At 40.3% G+C, this 19,988-nt stretch overlaps 4 protein-coding genes across 5 annotated transcripts; all 4 read left to right on the plus strand.

Moving 5' to 3' along the window:
- The first annotated feature begins 251 nt into the window (after positions 1 to 251).
- wu:fc50b12 (uncharacterized protein LOC103911624 homolog) lies at positions 252 to 1,086 on the plus strand. Its single transcript, XM_034128936.1, has 3 exons — positions 252 to 272; positions 383 to 546; positions 858 to 1,086. The coding sequence occupies exons 1-3, from the start codon at positions 252 to 254 to the stop codon at positions 1,084 to 1,086; spliced, it is 414 nt and encodes a 137-aa protein (XP_033984827.1).
- Positions 1,087 to 1,840: 754 nt separating this feature from the next.
- kbtbd7 (kelch repeat and BTB (POZ) domain containing 7) lies at positions 1,841 to 6,243 on the plus strand. The gene has a single exon (XM_034128564.1). It carries the CDS (start codon positions 2,165 to 2,167, stop codon positions 4,028 to 4,030), a length of 1,866 nt encoding a protein of 621 aa, XP_033984455.1. The 5' UTR covers positions 1,841 to 2,164; the 3' UTR covers positions 4,031 to 6,243.
- A 558-nt stretch (positions 6,244 to 6,801) lies between these two features.
- zgc:101559 (uncharacterized protein LOC492776 homolog) lies at positions 6,802 to 9,327 on the plus strand. The gene is given in 3 exon segments (XM_034128595.1): positions 6,802 to 6,987; positions 6,989 to 7,075; positions 8,081 to 9,327. Coding segments are annotated over 3 exon segments (705 nt in total). The 5' UTR covers positions 6,802 to 6,816; the 3' UTR covers positions 8,528 to 9,327.
- A 582-nt stretch (positions 9,328 to 9,909) lies between these two features.
- katnal1 (katanin p60 subunit A-like 1) lies at positions 9,910 to 18,797 on the plus strand. Of its 2 annotated transcripts, none has more exons than XM_034128569.1 (11): positions 9,910 to 10,116; positions 11,140 to 11,313; positions 11,432 to 11,592; positions 12,459 to 12,618; positions 13,359 to 13,486; positions 13,588 to 13,693; positions 15,125 to 15,283; positions 15,399 to 15,525; positions 15,867 to 16,001; positions 16,100 to 16,226; positions 17,474 to 17,672. In XM_034128569.1, exons 2-11 carry the CDS (start codon positions 11,152 to 11,154, stop codon positions 17,670 to 17,672), a joined length of 1,464 nt encoding a protein of 487 aa, XP_033984460.1. In that variant the 5' UTR covers positions 9,910 to 10,116; positions 11,140 to 11,151. The 2 variants fall into 2 exon arrangements, with proteins under 2 accessions (XP_033984460.1, XP_033984459.1); XM_034128568.1 differs by having other exon boundaries at positions 9,917 to 10,133; positions 17,474 to 18,797.
- Positions 18,798 to 19,988: the final 1,191 nt, after the last annotated feature.

Below are 19,988 nucleotides of genomic sequence, written 5' to 3' on the forward strand. Positions count from 1 at the left end.
GTTTAACAGAGGTGTGTGTTGATGAATCTCCCCAGTAACAAACCACGCTCACTTTTGGCATACTGTCTTTCAGGTGAGTGAATACAATCTATATTCTGGGATTTGGAATTTAGGACGGTCTATGTATGTTTATTATATAGAAATCAATGATATCTCTGCATTTTTTTTCACAAGATCTGTTTGTTACATTAGGTTTATGAGAACAGTTGCTTGGTGTGCCCTGCACTGCTGATCTTTTGGAATTTGAAATAATGCCCAACAAAGCCCAAGAGGTATGTAATCTTTTTTATTTTCACTTCCATATGTCTTAGATCAGCATTTCTCTTGGATATCTTCATCTACATCTCTTTATCTTTAAGTGACTTTGCATGTTGTTTTTCAGGATGCTGTGATTAACCTAAAGACACTGCAGGAGATTTCCGGTCTGCTTGGTTTTGAGTGGACAGTTTTGGCATATGAGCTTGGTTTCAACAGAACTGAGATCGGTCGATTTCACACCAAATCCACAGAGAAGAGTGTCCAGGCTAGGACCATGTTGGAGAGCTGGTACAGTGTGTGTGTGTGTGTGTGTGCGTGTGTGACTTGATATTATGGTAAGATTTAGGCCCTGTTATTGTGCAGATACTATAATTACAGTATACCTGAATGGGGTTTTCCTCAGAATAACAAACAATTGCCTTACTTATAGATTGAAAAAAAGTGCTAATGACTTCTTATACTATGTTTATTAAGTTATGTGAGTCTTCTTGTGGTGTACTGGGCTTCACTGGTTTATAGACATTGCCTCCTTAATGCAACTCCTTTTCACTTCTGCTCCATTCCTTGGACTCAAATGCTTCTCACATGTCTATCTTCAGGTATGAAAAGTCATGGGACAAGCCCAATAAGACCAAGCTGCTGCAGGATGGACTGGAGCGAGCAGGCCGACGGGACCTGTCTGAGAGGCTGCGCTGCCTCCACTGGGGACACCAGAAGCTGAGCCATAGGGTTGAGCTGCCCTCGGCCTTCCCCTTCCTCATCACTGTCCACAAGACCATCCACAACCAAGACGCACTACGCAGGATCAACGACCTCAACCGCAGATAAACTTAAAGCTGGGTGAAAATGTGAAAAATGTGGCACAGTTTCTACATGGCGTACTGCAAATAAATGTACTGTGTCCTTGATCAAACAAGTGAGAAGCATGAGCCATGTATAAAGTAATGCAACTTTCTATCTTGGAATACATTAAAAGGGTTTCAATAAAGATGAAAAGCCGAATTAAAGGACTCATTTTTAAATCTTTTTAATCATTAAAAAATCACTTGTGTAATTAAAATCTTCAAATTGCTTGTTTTTCTCATGAAATAAATGTGTTGTGATTATTTTATTTCCTGTAATGAAAGAAAAAGCCATGTAAATCTTTAAAATCATGTTGAATTACATTTATTTAATAATATTTGTACAAAATGAAGATTGCTGGCTGAATAAATAAAGTTTATTATAAGCATTCCTGTACCCCTAATCCCTTATTTTGAATAAACCTCAATTTGACCCAGATACACAAACCAATCAGAGAGGCGAATGCTACCCTAGCAAGGTTGTGTGAGCCAGAGCGGAAGTCAAGTAAGAATGCCTTCAAATTAAGAGATTACATTTTTTTCATATTGAGTTAAAAAGATACATTTAAGTAGTGAAGGGTGATAAACGTGAAGATTGCCTATAACCTATTAGATAACTTATTAAATTGAATATAGAGTGAAACAAAAGGAAATATGTGTAACACTTGTACATGTAGCTGGGCTTTATTTTGACAACGTTTCCCGGAAATTGTAGTTTCAATCCAAAAACCGTTTGACACTCAAAACAGTTGTCAGCATTGACCAGAGAAATCAAAGAAAATAGACACTACTGTCAGTGACTCTCGGTACAATTGATGGATTATCGTACATTTAAATGCGATATTAGGATTAGTTGGACACCGAAACATATTGACTTTCAGCTGGTAATGTATTTTTCACAGCATATGTTTGATTTTCCTCTATGAACGGATGTGTTATTATCAGCGGACGGATATATCCATGAGCCTCTCCCGTTATCCGAATATGTCAACCGTATGACGGCGGTTTATTTGACACATCCGCCGACGTAAATTAGCCATACATTGCTCACTTAAGTTGCTGCAATGGCTATGGCGTTGAGTTTCTTCAGTGGTCCCGAGGTGCTCGAGGACGTGAATCACGCTCGGGGTTTGATGGACGAGTTGAAATTCCTGTATGACTGCCGCCTGCTCGGGGACGTTACTATCGGAGTGGAGAGTGAAGAGGAAGAGTCAACCGGAGAGGCAGCCAGGGGTGACATTGGACAACTTTTCCTGTGCAGCCGCAACGTCCTGGCAGCTGCCAGCCCTTACTTCAAGAGCATGTTCACCGGGGGGTTAAATGAAAGCATGCAGCAGAGAGTGGTCATCCGCGGGGTGGACTCTGAGTCCATGTCTGTTATCATCGACTACTGTTACACAGGCAGGGTGACAATCACGGAGAGCAACGTCCAGAGGCTTTACGCAGCATCAAACATGCTCCAGCTTGAGTACATCAGGAAGGCTTGCTCGAGCTTCATGACGAGGAGGCTGGACTTATCAAACTGTGTGGGGATTCTGAAATTTGCTGACTCTTATGACAATCCTGAATTGAAGGACACTGCTCAAGCCTTTATAGCAAGACATTTTAGCCAGGTGTGTAGTGGAGGGGAGCTCTGTGAGTTGGATTTGATACAACTGAAAGAGATATTGTCTCTGGATGCTTTGGATGTGGACTGTGAAAGGAAGGTCTGCTCGGCTGCTTTGCAGTGGATAGAGGAAAATGCACCACAGAAAAGGGAGGATGCACTACAGGCATTGAAATGCGTACGCTGGAACTTGTTTAACGAGAAGGACAAGTGTTACCTGGAGGGTCTCATGGCCAGGCCTTTAATTGAGAAATACCTCGAAACCTTCTTTAACACGTCTGCAGAGGTCAGCTGTGCAATACCTGCAACTCTGGACATACCAAAACAGAGAATAGGTGTAAATGCAAAAGAAATGATCCTCTTTTTCGGCCTACCAAACGACAACATAATGTGCTGCGACCCTTACTCAGAGGACCTGTATTTCATGGCTCCTCCTTTAGAAGACCTCAGCAGTCAGGATTACAAACGCTCTACCATGGAGTCCTTAATCGCCTGTGCCACCCCTGACAACAACCTGTACCTAGCCTCCCACCTCTCCAAACACTTCTGGCTGTACAACCCTGTGATGAACAGCTGGCAGGAGTTAGCAGAGAGGCCGCTGGGGAGGATCCACTCTGGGATGGGCTACCTCAACGGCCATGTTTACCTCCTGGGAGGAAGAAACCCAGTGACGGATTCCCGACTGAAGGAGGTGGAGTGTTACAGCATCCAGAGGAACCAGTGGACATATGTGGCTCCTTTGCCTCATTCTTTAGGTAAAATGCAGGTGGTGGCACTAAACGATCACCTGTATGTGGTGAACAAAAGGAGAATGCTTTGCTACGATCCCAGGAGGAACCGCTGGCGCCACTGTGGATCACTGAGGAGGGACAAGCTTCATAAGGCCTGCGTGTATCAGGACCAGATCATCTGTGTGTGTGACATCCCTGTGGTGAAAGCCTACAGCCCCACCCGAGGGGAATGGAAGAGGCTGGGGGACATTCCCATTGACAGTCGGGCCCTGAACTACCAGGTGATCCAGCACAACAACAAGCTGCTCCTCCTCACTCAGACTTTACTACAGCACAACAAAAACAGGGTCCTCATTCATGAATACGACCCCGGCAGGGACAACTGGAAGAACATCATGGCGGTGTATGTGTCCACCCTGGGGCCCGTGTGTGTTTCTACACGCGTGTACCCAGCATGCCTAGGCTCTGCGCACAGCTTCTCTACAGAGGAGGACGATGACAGTGGCTCCAGTGCCGACTGGGACTTTGACGGGTTGACGGACGCAGACTCAGACTCTGGCAGCTCTAGCTCTTTCTCAGATGAGAACTGGTAGTTAAATGTGTTACCGTGTCAATAAAAAGTTTTAATTATTTATCGCTTTGTGGATTTTTACAGGGTTCTGACTGCCAGAAAAAGCTCAGCGATTAATGAAGTATTAAAGCCAGCCATACCGTTGAAGAAGTCCATTGAAATCTTTATTTCACATGGACGGATAAAGATTATTTTTTAAAGAAAATAAACTTAGCAGAGTTTGTTTCAGAAATCCCAAGAGACAAGGCCTTTTTTGTTCAATTTCTATCATGTGCTGCCAGCACTAAGGTCTGCTAGATTCTTGTTTACACAATTACTCTTGACTTATATGTGATGGGAGTTCCCCTTAAGAGCCATACTTTAGCACATTCATAAGGGCGGCTGAATGAAAGTGACTCCAGAGATGTAGTATTACCTTTCCATTGAATTTGAACACTTTGCCTCTTAGGTCGTCCTACAATATCCATATTGCAGTGGTTTCCAAACTGAGCCTTTGGAAATAAACTACAATTTAATATACCTTTTTCATTGGTAAGAGTATTACTTCCACCAAACATTTCTGTGAACAAGATCTCTTTTAAGAGTGCTTTGATTCTGCCGCAGAAAAGTAACTTACCAACAAGTACAAAATAATAGACTTGTGACGAGGCGGAAAACTAAAAACTGGTGATGCTCATGAAGGCACATCATTCAAATTAAAAATACAAAGACATCTATTCTGCTCTTGAGTTCACTGTCAATATAGCATGAAAATGTTGTGTTTTTATGTTACATCTCTGTCCGTTGCATTTGTTTTTATTTCTTTACGTGGGATATGGCAAAAAAAATGCAAGTTGCTTTATATTTGAAAATGCTCCTCCAGAGTTACAAAAGAGTTTTTAGGTACAGTTTGCACAGGCTGAGAAGTAATCCCTGAAATAAAATTGACTTTGATGTGTTATATCACCACAGGGCCCCTTTAATGCTCTGACATTGTGTTATGTTGTATAAAGACAGAAATATAGATTTTATTTAACTTGAATAAATGAGCACACCTGCTGACGATTGCTGTCAAATCATGACTGTGACTTTTGGGACATCCAGCAGCTCAAGTGCCTCATGTTTATGACTCTCAACACAATATGAAGGGCTTTAAAATGTGCTGTCCTTTTTTACCTTGTTGATGCACTCCAAGATGTCACACACAGCTGAGGTGTGTAGAAGCCAATGTACTGTAAGCTCACTCAGGTCTAGGCTCCAGCAAAAGCCTGTATGCCATGATTTTTTTAAATGAAGTAAAATGATGTGATTCTTTTGTGACAAATTATACATTTATGATTTTTATTTTTTATTATTTAATGAAGTTTATGTGTTTGCATATCTATGATTTTTTTATTTAACATCTATGTTGTATTCGAAAGCCAAACTGTTTCACAAAGTGTTGAGTATTGTTTGGTCCTGATGAATTGTTTTAGTTTGAGGACATTTTGTCAGCATGTCGACTAATACACTGTTGCAAAGCCATCATCCGCCCGAACCATTCATACACTCAGTTACCAGTTTATTTATTTTGTATTTATTAGTTATGCTGAAGCAAATAGAAGGGTCTCTAATGAACTACTCTCATTGATATACATGCTGTATACACATATTGAAATCACCTCTCAGTATATATCAAAATACTACAAACTGCAGCCTCTTCATTTAACATAAAGTGTATTAAACCCCTTTTATATCAATGAGTATGAGACTATTAGTTTCAGCTAGTTGTACCCAATAAACTGGTAAATAAGTGTAGTGTTGTCCCCCTGTATGATGCATAACTGAAGTGTTATATTTTAGTTGTGTTTGTGTCAGAGAGTTTATTGTATTGGACTCCAATAGTTGTACTGTAACTCAAAGAAGACAATATATAAATCATGTGAAAATACTTCACTTTTCACAATCATGCAGGGTTTTTTTTTTTATGTTGTGTAAAGTCATATCCACAGAACATGGTGATTTGCAAATACTTACCCTGTAAACACATACTTGGTTTAACACAATAGTGTTATAGGTTCAAATGAAAAGTTATAAATGCTTATTCAGACTTTACTCCACATCAATAAAAAGAATACATGTTTGTGGATTGTCTTCTGTGTGTTACAACTAAAGTCAGTTAAGAAACGTCCATGAAGGGGGGATTGACTCCGTAACACATGGCCTGGATAAGTTGTTTTTGGTGTTTGTTTCGAAATAAATGTGACTGATGCAGAAGAGCATTTGTATGTGTATTCATTTTCCAAAGCTTTAATAACTGGTCGTGTTTATAACACATAAAGCACAAAATACAAGATTTCATGATGAAATGATCTAGTAGTCACTGACAATTTAGTTTTGCTTTGTTTTAGGGGCGTGTTGATCAGTGTATTGTTATTCCTATTGGAATATTAGATTACATTAGCAAGGGGGGGCATATTGTGATAACCAGGCCTGTCATAAAATGCACCCCACCCAAGAAGATGTTTGTATTATTCCCACCCTCAAGCATTTTTCAGGGTATAGTTGTAGGACTAGTACCAATGAATGGAGCAAGTTTCATGAATGTGACACTTTTATTTTGTAAAATAGCAAGGGGGGGCATATTGTGATAACCAGGCCTGTCATAAAATGCACCCCACCCAAAAAGATGTTTGTATTAATCCCACCCTCAAGCATTTTTTAGGTGACAAGGACGCGTTTCCCGTGACAAGTGGGGCATTTCATGATGGGGGTGCATAATTTGACACAACACCGGCAATCTCGCGATGTTTCAGACGCCGTTCAGATCAGACCGCGAGAAGATGAGCGATGGCAATAGAAACAAAACCTGAGGACGAATTTGACACTGTTTTTGATCAAAATGACTCGTTAGAGCTGTCTTCGAGCCACGATTATGGGACTGCACAAGCTCGGATATTCAAGATAATAGTCATAGGAGATTCAAATGTGGGAAAGACGTGTTTAACTTACCGATTCTGCGGGGGGCACTTTCCTGAAAAACCCGGAGGCAACGATCGGGGTCGATTTTAGAGAGAGGACGCTGGTGCTCGATGGAGAGACTATCAAGGTGAGAGGACTCTAAAAAGCAACATACACTTTAATGTCATGCACACCTGCATTTCCAACAAGATTGCCGCAGCCATCTGCCTGAGCTACGTACAGTTTATATAAATGTACACAGCCTGACATGGAGGCTGTTTTCAGACAGTCAAAGCCTGCATGGGGATAGATTGATTGATTGATTGAAAAGTTTATTAACAGCTTGTATATTGGGTACAGTACAGTACAGTACAGTACAGCTCAAAAGAATAGAATAACAGATAGAATAACAATAGAATAACAACCCTACAAAATATAGGCCTACCTTTACATTTACCAGCCTGTGTTTCCTCCATTTCTCAATTAAATACATAGTAGTTTATAGAACCATTAAAGAAAAGATGTGCAGTAAAAGGGGAACATGTCTACATCGATTTGGACTTTACCGACAGGATCATTCAACCCATAATCCTGCAGAAAACACTATCATTTTCACACTGCATTTTATTTAATAAAGATATGCAGAGACATCAGTGGCTATTTTCTTTGTGATCAAATTTTTATTTTATTATTTTAACCGAAGAGATAGATATACTGTACAATCAGCATCAGGGCTGTGAATTTAATAATAATAAAGTCAATCAAACAAATAAAATACACCTATACACAGCCAACCCACAACCTGTGAAATAGAAAATTAAAATAACATGTGATTATCTCAAGATAAACCCCTTATAATGTATCATGTCGTTTTCAAGGGGGCCCCAAAAAAACACTTGTTGTACTATTCAATAAACAGAATAGTACAAAAAGCATTAATATACAACACAACAAAGACGAAACTCACAGCTAACTGTCAGATAACTGAATTACTATCCAAGTATGATTAGATTCCAACGCATACACAATAAAAATGAAAAAGAGAAATGATCAACATATGTAATATTTTCTTGGGATTGGTTGGAAAATATAGATTTACTCTCAGCTTCAATTATGGCTTTTTCACATGCATTATCTGTTTGTGCTGTGCCAGTTGCAGATCTGGGACACGGCAGGTCAGGAGCGTTTCAGGAGGAGCATGGTGGAGCACTACTACCGCAGCGTCCATGCCGTCATCTTCGTGTACGACGTGACCAGCCTCTGCTCCTTCGAGAGCATCCCCGAGTGGATCGAGGAGTGCAGCCGACACTGTGTGGGGCCCCTGGTGCCCCGCATCATGGTGGGCAACAAGTGTGACCTGAGGGACCGCCGGGAGGTCCCCACCACCGCCGCCCAGTGTCTCGCCGACAGCTACAACTTCCCACTGTTTGAAACATCAGCCAAGGATCCTGCTGAGAAGGAACATGTTGACGCAATCTTTCTGACTTTGGCTTATAGACTGAAGAGCCACAAACCCCTGAGACTGAAGCAGCCCAGTGAGAGCAATATCAGGCAGCTGTGGAACCAGAGAGAGCAGGAAACATCAACTTGTCAATGCTGAGGTCCTGTATCGATGGAGTGAGCGGGTCATCAGGATAAGTTTGCTGAGAAAGAGTCTTTTATGATCATTAGGTTAAAAAAGAAGATATGTACCATGGTTTTCCACTTTCCCTGCCTGATGCAAGTCATAGCTAGTGACAATATAGGCCTATATGTTTGCACACTTTTAAATCAACATTTCAATGAAATGCATGAATGGAAATTAAGGTTAGCCAAGCATTTGTAGCTCAAATTACAATTGAAATCCCTTCATGGAACAGTGCATTGCGGAATGCACTTTAATACGTAGACATATGCAAACGGCCATCTGGTAGCACCGCATTTTATCTACACTATCCAAAGCTGACAATAAATTAAGGGATAGCATGATTTCAATGCAAGGACCAATAAGGTACATTGAAACTGGGGAAAACCACATATCGTTTTATTTATTTAAGTTGTGTTTCAAACTGATATTTGAAAGTTGCAGCATGAGTTTTGGTGCTGATGTTTTGAGTGTGTATTTAGCAAATATAAATATGAACGTAACCAGCCTTGTGTCAGCAAAGCGAGCTCACCAATGATGAAATGTAGCCATCTTATGGGACAAAATGCAAATCCACATAAATCACTTGAAAAGCATGAGTGAATACATGCACAGCTGTCTTTGAACATCATTATGCCAGAAGGTATTGAAGATAGGCGATCAAATCACAATTGATTGATACTTGTGTTGCATGTGAACAAAAATGCAAACACTTTCCAATTGAAATGGAGATCTGTGACAATAAGCTGCACATCAATAAAAGTGGTTTTATTGAGGTTTCTGGTTCGTTGGTAATGATGTAAACTGAAATCTGAGGTTGTACTTATAAATACACATACACATGATGAAGGTAGAATAATATATTGTATTGGTTGGTGATAAGGCCTGAAAAGCAGTGTATTTGTATCCATTCACAAAACATGGAAGATTGAAGTCAAATTAATTGTATTTATTCAACAAAATCACACTTTTGCGCTAGGGATCTTTAATATCTGTACAGCATAGGACAGCCTCTGTCCTTTTCACCCTGGCTTTTGACAACTCCAGTCCCTCAAACCAAAACCCCTTTATAAAACACACGCAATCTGATGATTACCGTATAATATGATTAAAAGCTCTAAATCAGAATTTAATGGACATTTTAGGAGATGTTCTGCTTCATTCTAGTTTGCTGTATTTGATAGTATTTTTGCGACTAGCGGACAACTTTTGCATAGCAGCAACTGGGATGTGTTCGAGAAGGCCTGTAAACTAGCATGTTGTTCAAAGTGTTTGTCGCCAACTGTTAATGTTATATGTGAAACATAAACAGAAATGCAACTTCCGAAACGAGTTCAGGATTTCTAGGGAATTTGACTGAGAGACTTTGCTCTACCTCTCCACCGGCTCTATTTAAGGTTATTGAGCGTGATCAGTGATTACTTGGTAGGGTTGTCATATTAACCAGCTTTTCGAGAGGTCCATGAGTGCAGCCTACAAATCGAGCCGCCTGTATTCTTCTCGTCTCTCCATGGTAACACTTTCCTCAACACTGGACCTTTGACTCAAAGAAACTACACAAACAGGTGCTTTTTTCATGCAGGTAAGAGACGTATGTTCATGCTTAATATGCATTTAAATAAGATACTTTAGGTTTGTGTTATCTACATGGCATGCATATTTAACCGATACTGTGAGGATTAAGTAGCATTTGCCCCATTTACTGCAACATGATTCGGTTTGTTTGTCTGTGGCCTAGCAGCAAGCTAACACAAGCTAACGTCGGCATTGTGACAGGGTGTAGACAGGAAAATAAGCTGATGTGAATTAAGCCTTAATTTAAACGTAATGTGAACTGTCTCCGATTAAAATATTGACATCAGCTAATGTTAGCTTAACTCACATGCTTTGCCGGGTATATGCTAGCATTGTTGTTATATCTGATGGGCATCTGAGCTGCACCCTCCTGTACATAAGTAGGATTTATATTGAGGACACCGAGTTCGTTGATAAAATGTGGTTTTGACCTACTTTAAAACGTTGTTACTAGCCACCATTAGCAGTAGTGGAAGAAGTACTCAGATCCTGTACAAGTAATAATACCACATTGTAGAAATACTCTAATACAAGTAAAAGTCATACATTCAAAATGTTGCCTAACTAAAAGTACATAAGTATTAGCGTCAAAATATCCTTAAAGAGCAAAAAGTACTCATTATGCAGAATGGCTCATTCCAAAATTGTATATATTATATTGTTGATTATGTTTGATGAAGCTGATTAAAGTGGAGACAATCTAATTACTTATATATTAATGGTAGATTGTGAATTCATTCCATCTATTTAAGTCTTTTTATGTGTTGATTATATTTTATATCGTTAATGCAAAGTAACTAAAGCGTTAAATTAATGTAGTAGAGTGAACGTAATAAATGTACCTTAGTTTGAACTGTAGTAGAGTAAAGTATAAGTCCCTCAACATTGTACTTAAGTCTGGTACATAAGTCGAATGTGCTTAGTTACTGTTCACCACTGACCATTAGCTATTATTAATTTCTCAGTTCTGAAACAAAGTATGATGCTAGCTTCTTTTTCCCCTCCCTATATAGCTGTTATTCAGCATGAATTTGGCAGATATATGTGACAACGCCAAGAAGGGCCGTGAGTATGCTTTGCTGGGGAACTACGACTCCTCCATTGTGTACTACCAGGGCGTCATTCAACAGATCCACAAACACTGTCAGTCCCTCAGAGACCCTGCACTCAAAGCCAAATGGCTACAGGTGAGTTTCTTTAAACCCCCTGAACATACCATCATTACACCTGGTAATAAACTATCATTACAGATATTCTGTGATGCAATGCTTAATACAATACTCTTCTTCTTCTGTCTCTGAGCAGGTCAGGCAGGAACTGCATGAGGAGTACGAGCAGGTGAAAGACATCATGGGGACACTTGAAGGCTTTAGGTCAGAGAAGCCAGCTGACATCCTCGCCCCTCAATCCGGGGAGAGACCTGAGGATCCAGCAGTGTGGCCCCCTCCCACCCCTGCAGAACACAGGTGTGTGTGTGTTTGGATTTTACATCTATTACATAAAGCCTTTGTGTGCTTCATGCAGAGTCGATCGCTACAATAAGAGATTTCATGGTGCTTTTCTAAATCGTTTGGAATTTAGCATTGGGAACAAGATTGCAGTGCGTGTGCCTGCATGCCTGCGTGTATTTTGGTTCTTTTTTTTAGCCACCTGCTCTGGCTCGGATCCAGCTCACTTCTTTACCTCCTGGCAGAATTGATTGTAATTGATGATGCCCAAAATGTCAGGAGAACAAAATGCCACTATAAGGAAGTGCTTTGAAGTACAAAGAGACATATTTTGCATAATCTGTTTCAGGTCTACCATCACTGTGTGACTCATGTTTTACCTTATGGTCATTCAATTGGACATAGCAAGCTCTACCTCCACATAGAACTAGCAAAGCTGGTTAAAATTCAATATCCATCTGTGGCAACATTTGAAAACTGTGTTAATACCACTACAGTATTTCCTTATTGAGGCGGCAGTGGCCTTGGAAGTCCCTACAGACTGAGCCACTGCCGCCTCAATAAGGAAATACTGTAGTGGTATTAACACAGAGGGGCCCTTGAGCAAGACACCTAACCTCGAAACTGCTCCCTTGGCGCCGGGTACCTGGCAGCCTCTCTGCTCTGCCACCTCTCCTATCTGCATGTAGTTGTGTGTGTGCATGTATATCCTCCCCTGTGTGTGTAATGTGTGTAAACACAACAGAGTGGGGAAAGAAATGTCCCTGTAAGGGATTAATAAAGTGTATCTTCTTCTTCTATTGAAAATTATCTTTTATGTTTCAGCCTGCATGTGCGTCCTACTATTACTTATGTATAGTTTCTTCATGTGTGTGTCCCTGTAGGAATCCCGTTGCAGTGAAGCGCCCCAATAGTGCAGCGAAGCAGCATAGAAAGGAGTCCCCTGGCCTGCAGCATCGAGGGGCCGGGCCTGGGGGCCGCAACCCTAAAGCAGACCGCCCAGGTGCCAGAGAACCCCGGGGCGCAAAGGCAAAAGACGATAAGGTCAGACATTAGAGGTCGATTAGTATTTCAGTGGACCGTATTTTCCGGACTACAGGTCGAGCTTTTTTTAGCTGTGTGGCTGGTCCTGCGACTTATACTCCGAAGCGACTTATATATTGTATTTTGTCTGACTGCGTTCAAACTACGGCCAAGAGATGGCACTGTATACAATCGTGACAACTGAAAACTGCTGTACCACCGAAGTCACGGCAACCGGGCAGGATGCGTAACGTAACTTTCCAGGATGTTGTGGGATGGATTGACACAGCATGGGCTTCAGTCCGACACTATCCTGTTGGGATTCAGAAAGACCTAAAGGTCTAATCGGAGCTGATTCTGATGTTGAATCTGACGACAGCCCGGAGCAGGACATGCTGCTTCATCAACACCTCTGTGTTGCTGTTAATCACTTCCACCGGAGTTGGCAGAAGTGTTTAACAGCGACACAGAGGATGAAGACTTCAGTGAATAAATGCGACTTATACACCGAAGCGACTTATATATGTTTTTTTTCTCTTAACGACACACTTTTTGATAAGAGCGACTTATACACAGGTGCAACTTATAGTCCGGAAAATACGGTTGATGTATCAAAGTTTCAAAATATCTAAACTACAGACTACTTTCCCTAAGAGGGAAATATATATTTTTGATCTTGGATTGAACTGTCTAGAAATTAGATATTACTAAATCTGTCCTAAACTAAAACTAAACTATTTTTCTTCCTTTTTCTTCATCAGGGGAAGAGAGGGGTTGGAGAAGCACCAGGAGATGTAGAGCATAAGAGGTTTGATGGCACGGGATATGACAGCGACCTGGTGGACTCACTGGAGAGAGACATTGTGTCCCGTAACCCAAACGTACACTGGTATGTGGAAAACACAGATTCTTTCATACTCGTTCATACATTTTACTGTTGGGGAAAATAATCTTTTTTACTGATGACTGATTTCTCTGGATGAACTGTAGGGAAGACATCGCTGATCTGGAAGATGCTAAGAAGCTGCTGAGAGAGGCAGTGGTGCTGCCCATGTGGATGCCTGACTTCTTTAAGGGAATACGTCGCCCCTGGAAGGTACAAACACACGCTCTAACAAATGTGCCTGCTTAGTAATCTGGGGCTGTTTACTTACTAAAAAAATAACCAATAAATCAGTAAGAAGCTCACATGTTTTTTATTTAACAGTTTGAAGTCAGCCCTAATGCCTAGTTGGCACTGCATGACTTTAGCCCTGATTTTCCTCTCGCTGAGAATTTTTGGAGCTCCCAAAAAAGCTTAGAGATTAGAGGCTAATCGACTGCTATGTGCAACTGCATTGTTGTAACAGAAAATACAAAAATAGGAGTGAATCTTTGACTAAGAAGAGTAAATTAAAGCATAACTAGCTTGTACATTATGATGGGTGATTACATCTGTTTTACTTTGATGTGTCTAAGGAAAAGGTTGGCTTTATTACACATACTGGTCATAAAATATAATTCCAGTGGCAATTCCAAGTGAACATATAATAAATCACAGTTGTTCCCTTGTCTAATCTAGTAATGTAAATGGTTGTAGTCTTTTACAAGCAATGCACTCAATGTGTAAATATTGAAAAATATCCTGTGGCTGCTCGAACATCAATCTCTCCCCGTTTTTTAACAGCCCTGCTACAACAACAGTAAATAATAAATGGCCTACACTTTCTCAGATATATCTTAATTCTATATAATAACAAACTTATATGGTGCAACCTGTTTTAAAAATATATAGTATAACACCCACACTTGGTTTGAACCTAGCTGCATTTGGCAAAAAAATGTACTAAGTTTAATTATGCTTACATCCGTTTGCATCACTAACATATTTTTAATAATTATGATAGTGATGCAAACGCTCAGTCATGCTGCTCTACATGAGTCTGTTTTATTTTTATTTCTGTACTTCTGTTAAACTTCATCATGTGAAGCCTCTTCTCCTTCAGGCCCGCAACGTGAAACACGAGGCATAATCGCTTACGGCAGCACAGCGCCTTCATTTTGTCTGATGTATGCTTAACAGAGCTCTTTACTAATGAGTAGCTTCCTCTGCATGGTTCGCCTCTGCTCATCTCAGATCACTTTTGGTACCAGGTCCTTTTCTCTGTATTGCTTTCCATTGCCGATAGTACAGTGTGGGCGGGATTCTCAGCTGATCGTCGTAGCAACACAGCATGAAACTGTTGGGGAATACAATTAATATTAATAAAAACCCTTGAGGGAAAAGGTCCTGCAGGGAAGATGGCACTCATTAGCCTGTGTGGATTCTGAGGCAGCAGGGAGTGCAATTACATAAAAGATGCTATGAATTGTGCCACAGGTCCTTTTGTGGTTTATGTAATCTCCATAGCAACAACAGAGACATTCGAGATGCACAAATGTCAGACATCTGAGGGTGGCAGTGATGGTCCTAACTTTTACAGAAAACGTTTGTATCTGTCTACTGTCTACATGATTTTATATTTTACGTTTGAATGCTTTGTTTTAGGGTGTGTTAATGGTCGGGCCTCCCGGGACAGGGAAGACTATGTTAGCCAAAGCTGTGGCCACAGAATGTGGGACTACTTTCTTCAATGTGTCCTCCTCCACACTCACCTCAAAATACAGGGGCGAGTCAGAAAAACTTGTGCGTCTTCTGTTTGAAATGGTAAGTATATATACACTGTGTAAATGGTTTGTTTAGCAGAAACCTAACTACCACAGTGAGAATTTGAATATTTTGTCATGTTTCTGGAAAAAATCATACTATTTTATTTTCTTAGGCCCGGTTTTATGCACCAACAACCATCTTTATAGACGAGATTGACTCAATCTGTGGCAGAAGAGGAACCTCTGATGAACATGAAGCCAGCCGCAGGGTCAAATCAGAAGTCCTGGTTCAGATGGATGGTGAGTGGAATAGAAAGGGAGAAAGTGGAGCTATAAATAGGTTTATAATGGCTTTCTTTCAAGAAAATAAATACTTTTTAACAAAATTGAAATGCACAAATTGCGAAATTATTCTGCGGTCCAGGTCAAACTTAAAAAAAGTTTTAAAAAGGCTTACATTTTACAGTGAAGAGCTTTCGCAATTAGCACATTTTAATATAAAAAAATAACAGAATAGTGCTTGATATTAAACTAAAAACAAATTCAGTAATGCATCCTAGATAGATTTAAAGATCGTTTGACATGAATGGGACAGTAATTAGCATTTTGAAGTTTGATTCTGATCTTTTTTTGGCGACCAGGCGTGGGTGGAGCTATGGATAACGATGACCCCTCGAAAATGGTGATGGTCCTCGCCGCCACCAACTTCCCCTGGGACATCGACGAGGCGCTGCGACGGCGGCTGGAGAAGCGGATCTACATCTCTCTGCCCACAGGTGACCTCTGCTCCCACAGACTGACCTCAGAACTGTAGTAGCATTATCAAGGCTACAAACAACCATCCTAATATCCTATTAATGTTGTTTTTGTGTAGCTGTGGGTCGTGTAGAGCTTCTAAAGATCAACCTGAGGGAGGTGGATGTGACTGATGATGTGGATCTGGACCTCATTGCTGAAAAGATTGAGGGCTACTCTGGAGCGGACATCACCAACGTCTGCAGGTGTGTGTTGCAGATTTTATTCATATGGTGGTGTGTTCTTTATAGTAAGACAGTTTTTCTTAAAGGGGACCTATCATGCAAAATGCACTTTTGTACGTCTTTTATACATGAATATGTGTCCCCGGTGTTCCAGGGAACTCACCAAGTGTCAGAAAACACAACCCTCTCTATTTTCCTCCATACCCAAATCTCTAAAAAAGGGGCTGCAACGGATCTGATAAAAACTGATCCAGATTTGAACACTGTCCTGACGTCAGGACGGTGGCGCTACGGCTATTGGGCCAACTCCACCAATCAGGAGGAGACAGCCATGGCCATTGCCGTTCGAAAGCGCTGGAGACGCTGTAGTACATATGCCAGGCCAGTAGATGGTGCTGTTCTCACAGAATCTGCCCAGAGCTAGAAATTGTCAAATTGAGCAAAATGAGGCATGGCTAAAATGCATGATCTGTTTGGTATTTTGAAAAAAAAAAAGTATAAATATGCCTTATATAGGTATGGTCCTACACTATATTATTCAAATATAGCATGATAGGTCCACTTTAAATTATATTTTTTTTAAATGTGTCGCCTTGCTCCGCCTGGATTTTTTCCAATTCAAAGCCCTTTTGCTGAAAATGATTTCTCATAGTTACGTTAGTTGAACACGTCTCTTGACCACCTGTCCTTGGGTCCTTTCTACCGAAGCTATGCTCGGAATGACAGGCATTTTATGTTGCCGAAGTCTTTTCTGCTCATCTCAGGCTAGCGATGTTTTGTTGCTTGTTGCTTAGTGATCACGGCCTAGTCTCCATCCATTTTAATTGAGCATCAACAGTATAAAATACACATTTACATAAAAGAGAAAGGCAAAAGCTTTTTTTCAACAAACATACCCCACCTCAACCAGGGGGAAAAAACTATCAAACTGAATCAAAGCACACATAAAGGAGGAAGAAATAGAAAAGGAAAAGAAAGAAAGAAAACTAAACCAATAAGTCATGATGAAAAATAATAAGAATCGGGTTCAGATATGAATGACCTGTTGTGCATAATATCAAGAGTGTCTATAGTAAACAGAAAAGGTATCCACATTTTATCCAGGTTCTATTAAAAAGCTGTAAGAGAGAACCTACGTTTTTCCAGCTTTACATTTTGAGAACAACTCTTCAAGAAGAGAAGTTTATTTTAGGTAGCATACTTATAAAACAAAAAGTGTTACATTTGTTTGAACACCCAGCTCCTCTCTGCTTCTGTCTTTTGCTCAGGGATGCGTCCATGATGGCAATGCGTCGTCGAATCCAAGGCCTGACCCCCGAGGAGATCCGAGCTCTGTCCAAAGACGAGCTGCAGATGCCCGTGACCATGGAGGACTTCACCCTCACTCTCAAGAAGATCTCAAAGTCTGTCTCTGCTGCCGACCTAGAGAAATACGTTACCTGGATGTCTGAGTTTGGGTCAGTATAGACAACGGTAGCGCGTAAGACACAGATCAACCAGAACCTTGAAAGGAGGACTTTTAAAATGAAGAAAGCATTGAAGGCGAGGCACTACTGTATGGGAACCAGGAGGCCCATGAGGGATGAAGATTATACAGAGGGCTCAGTTTACTTCAGAAGACTGGTGCCTTTGAGAGAACATGATGAGAGCTTTCAGTGGCTTCATTCCTGCCTTTCCACATACTCTCTCCTAATTGTAGCAATGAAAAAACTGTCTGTACAGAGACTATCAATCGACCAGCTGCTGACTAACTGAAGTGACCTGAGCAAGAAAGGGGAATCTTTTAATGTAAAAAAGTAGCTTAATTCACACAGGTAGACCAAGGAACGATACTTGCATGTTAGGCCTTGTGCAAGAACCTAAATCTAATTCTCTCTAAATCAACAGACAAACTTTGCTCGTAAATTGCATGTTTCAACCCGACGACTGACAACTTTTTACACTTAGGTGAGCGTGTGTCATTTCAATAATCAACATAGTTTAAATGTCTGAATGAGTTCTGACCTGTTCTGCTCGATTTGATTGGCAATATTTATTCAAAAAACACAACATACTAAACACAAGTTTAGAAGTTGTAGTAGTGATATCATCCTGTAATAATTAGACAATCTTATAACAAATTAAACAACAGAGGGTGTTTGCTGGGAAAGCGACCTAAACAAAATTGAAGAATTGTTAAGTTGCCATGCCAAAAAATGCCCATAAAACCTTCAAAAGCCATTGACATGAAGCCATGATGTAGTTGATTATCATTTAGATTTTACCATAATAATTCGGACTTTCTGGCAAATGCAACAAGTTTTCTTGAATCACATTTTAGTTGCCACATCTGGTAGTACCTGCGATTCTTGCACGAGGCCTTTTTTTTTTTTAGGAACAGTAGCACTTTTAATGTACTTCCTTCAGGGGCCCATGTACTTACTACTGACTGAACACACTTGAAGAACCACAAAGTCTTTGTTGTAAAGTGTCTGTTTATGTGTTTGTGTTTTGTTTAAAATTGTAGTTCTGTTGATAGACAAATGCAGTCAAGCTTAAAGAAGATGGCTGCTTCACTCCTGGATTGTTTATTAAATCTCGCCTAAAAACACACCTACTGAATGGTTCCTGTTTTTGAATGTGTTGACTTTCAAACTAAGAATTAACTCAGATAACTTTAACTCAGCATGAGCACGACATCTGATTACACATGGAAACATTGTGACAGGGTTAAAAGCTTAGGAGAAACTTATAAATAAATGAATTGGGACTATTTTGTCAAACTATTGCAATATCGGTCATATATTAAACCCATGACGAGAGCTAAGACATAAATGCTTGCACAATAATAGATTTGTACAGTATGATCTGTATTTCCGCTATTGGAGTATTTTAGAGATTTGCTTACTTGTTTTAGCAGAAACACTGTTTACCCTTTACTTTTCCTCATTAATGTCATTGATAAGATCTGGTGAGATGCTCTCTTCCCTATTTTACTTTTGTTATTTGTTCCTTACGTAGCACTCAAACACTCCTACATTTATTTACTAGGTCAGCAGAAGTGCATCTGACATTTGAAATGTCTTCGCCTGTCTATTTATTTTTCAAATGTAGGACAGTTTGTAGACAGCACTTTTCTATGATCCAATTGATAACCCCTCTTGACTGCTTGTTATTTGTTAAATCTAAAACAGATATAACTGCAGGCTTTATTAGCAAGTACTCTTTGTTTCCAATTACTTTGCAACAAATGCACTCCCTTGAATTATAAGGCGGTTATAAATGATTGGTGACCGAAAAAGAATAATAAAACAAAACATTTTATCTAAGGAAGGAACCAAAAAGGTATTTTACAAAATATTTGTGGCACAGTCTTATAATGTCCTCTGTTTGCTAATGAAGGAGTTGTAGGATGTGACGACTCACTCGTTAATCGTTTTTAGACTTGTTTTTAGACGTTTTCAGGGCAGCATTACACAACATAATAAAGCAAGAATGTATCTCTGTTTAGGAACCTCAAAATGCTTCTCCAAACGGCTTTCAAGTGTTGATTCAGCTTAATTTAGGAGACTGTAGTTTGTGATTGTTGAACTGTATTGCATTATACAGAGAGGCTGTTATCCTCTACAATATGATGGCTTTGGTTATTCATCTAATAGGGTGGGGATACATTTCACAGAATTCCTCGAACCATGTTTTCTAGTTCTCCAGACATCATTTTGGGTGTTCATGGTAAATACAATCTCCATGGCAAGGGAGCCCCCCCCCCCCCCCCCCAGTCTCTGGAAGACCACAAGATGGTGG

The sequence above is a fragment of the Trematomus bernacchii genome, unplaced genomic scaffold, assembly GCF_902827165.1.
Source record: "Trematomus bernacchii unplaced genomic scaffold, fTreBer1.1, whole genome shotgun sequence".
In the NCBI taxonomy this organism is placed as follows: Eukaryota; Metazoa; Chordata; class Actinopteri; order Perciformes; family Nototheniidae; genus Trematomus; species Trematomus bernacchii.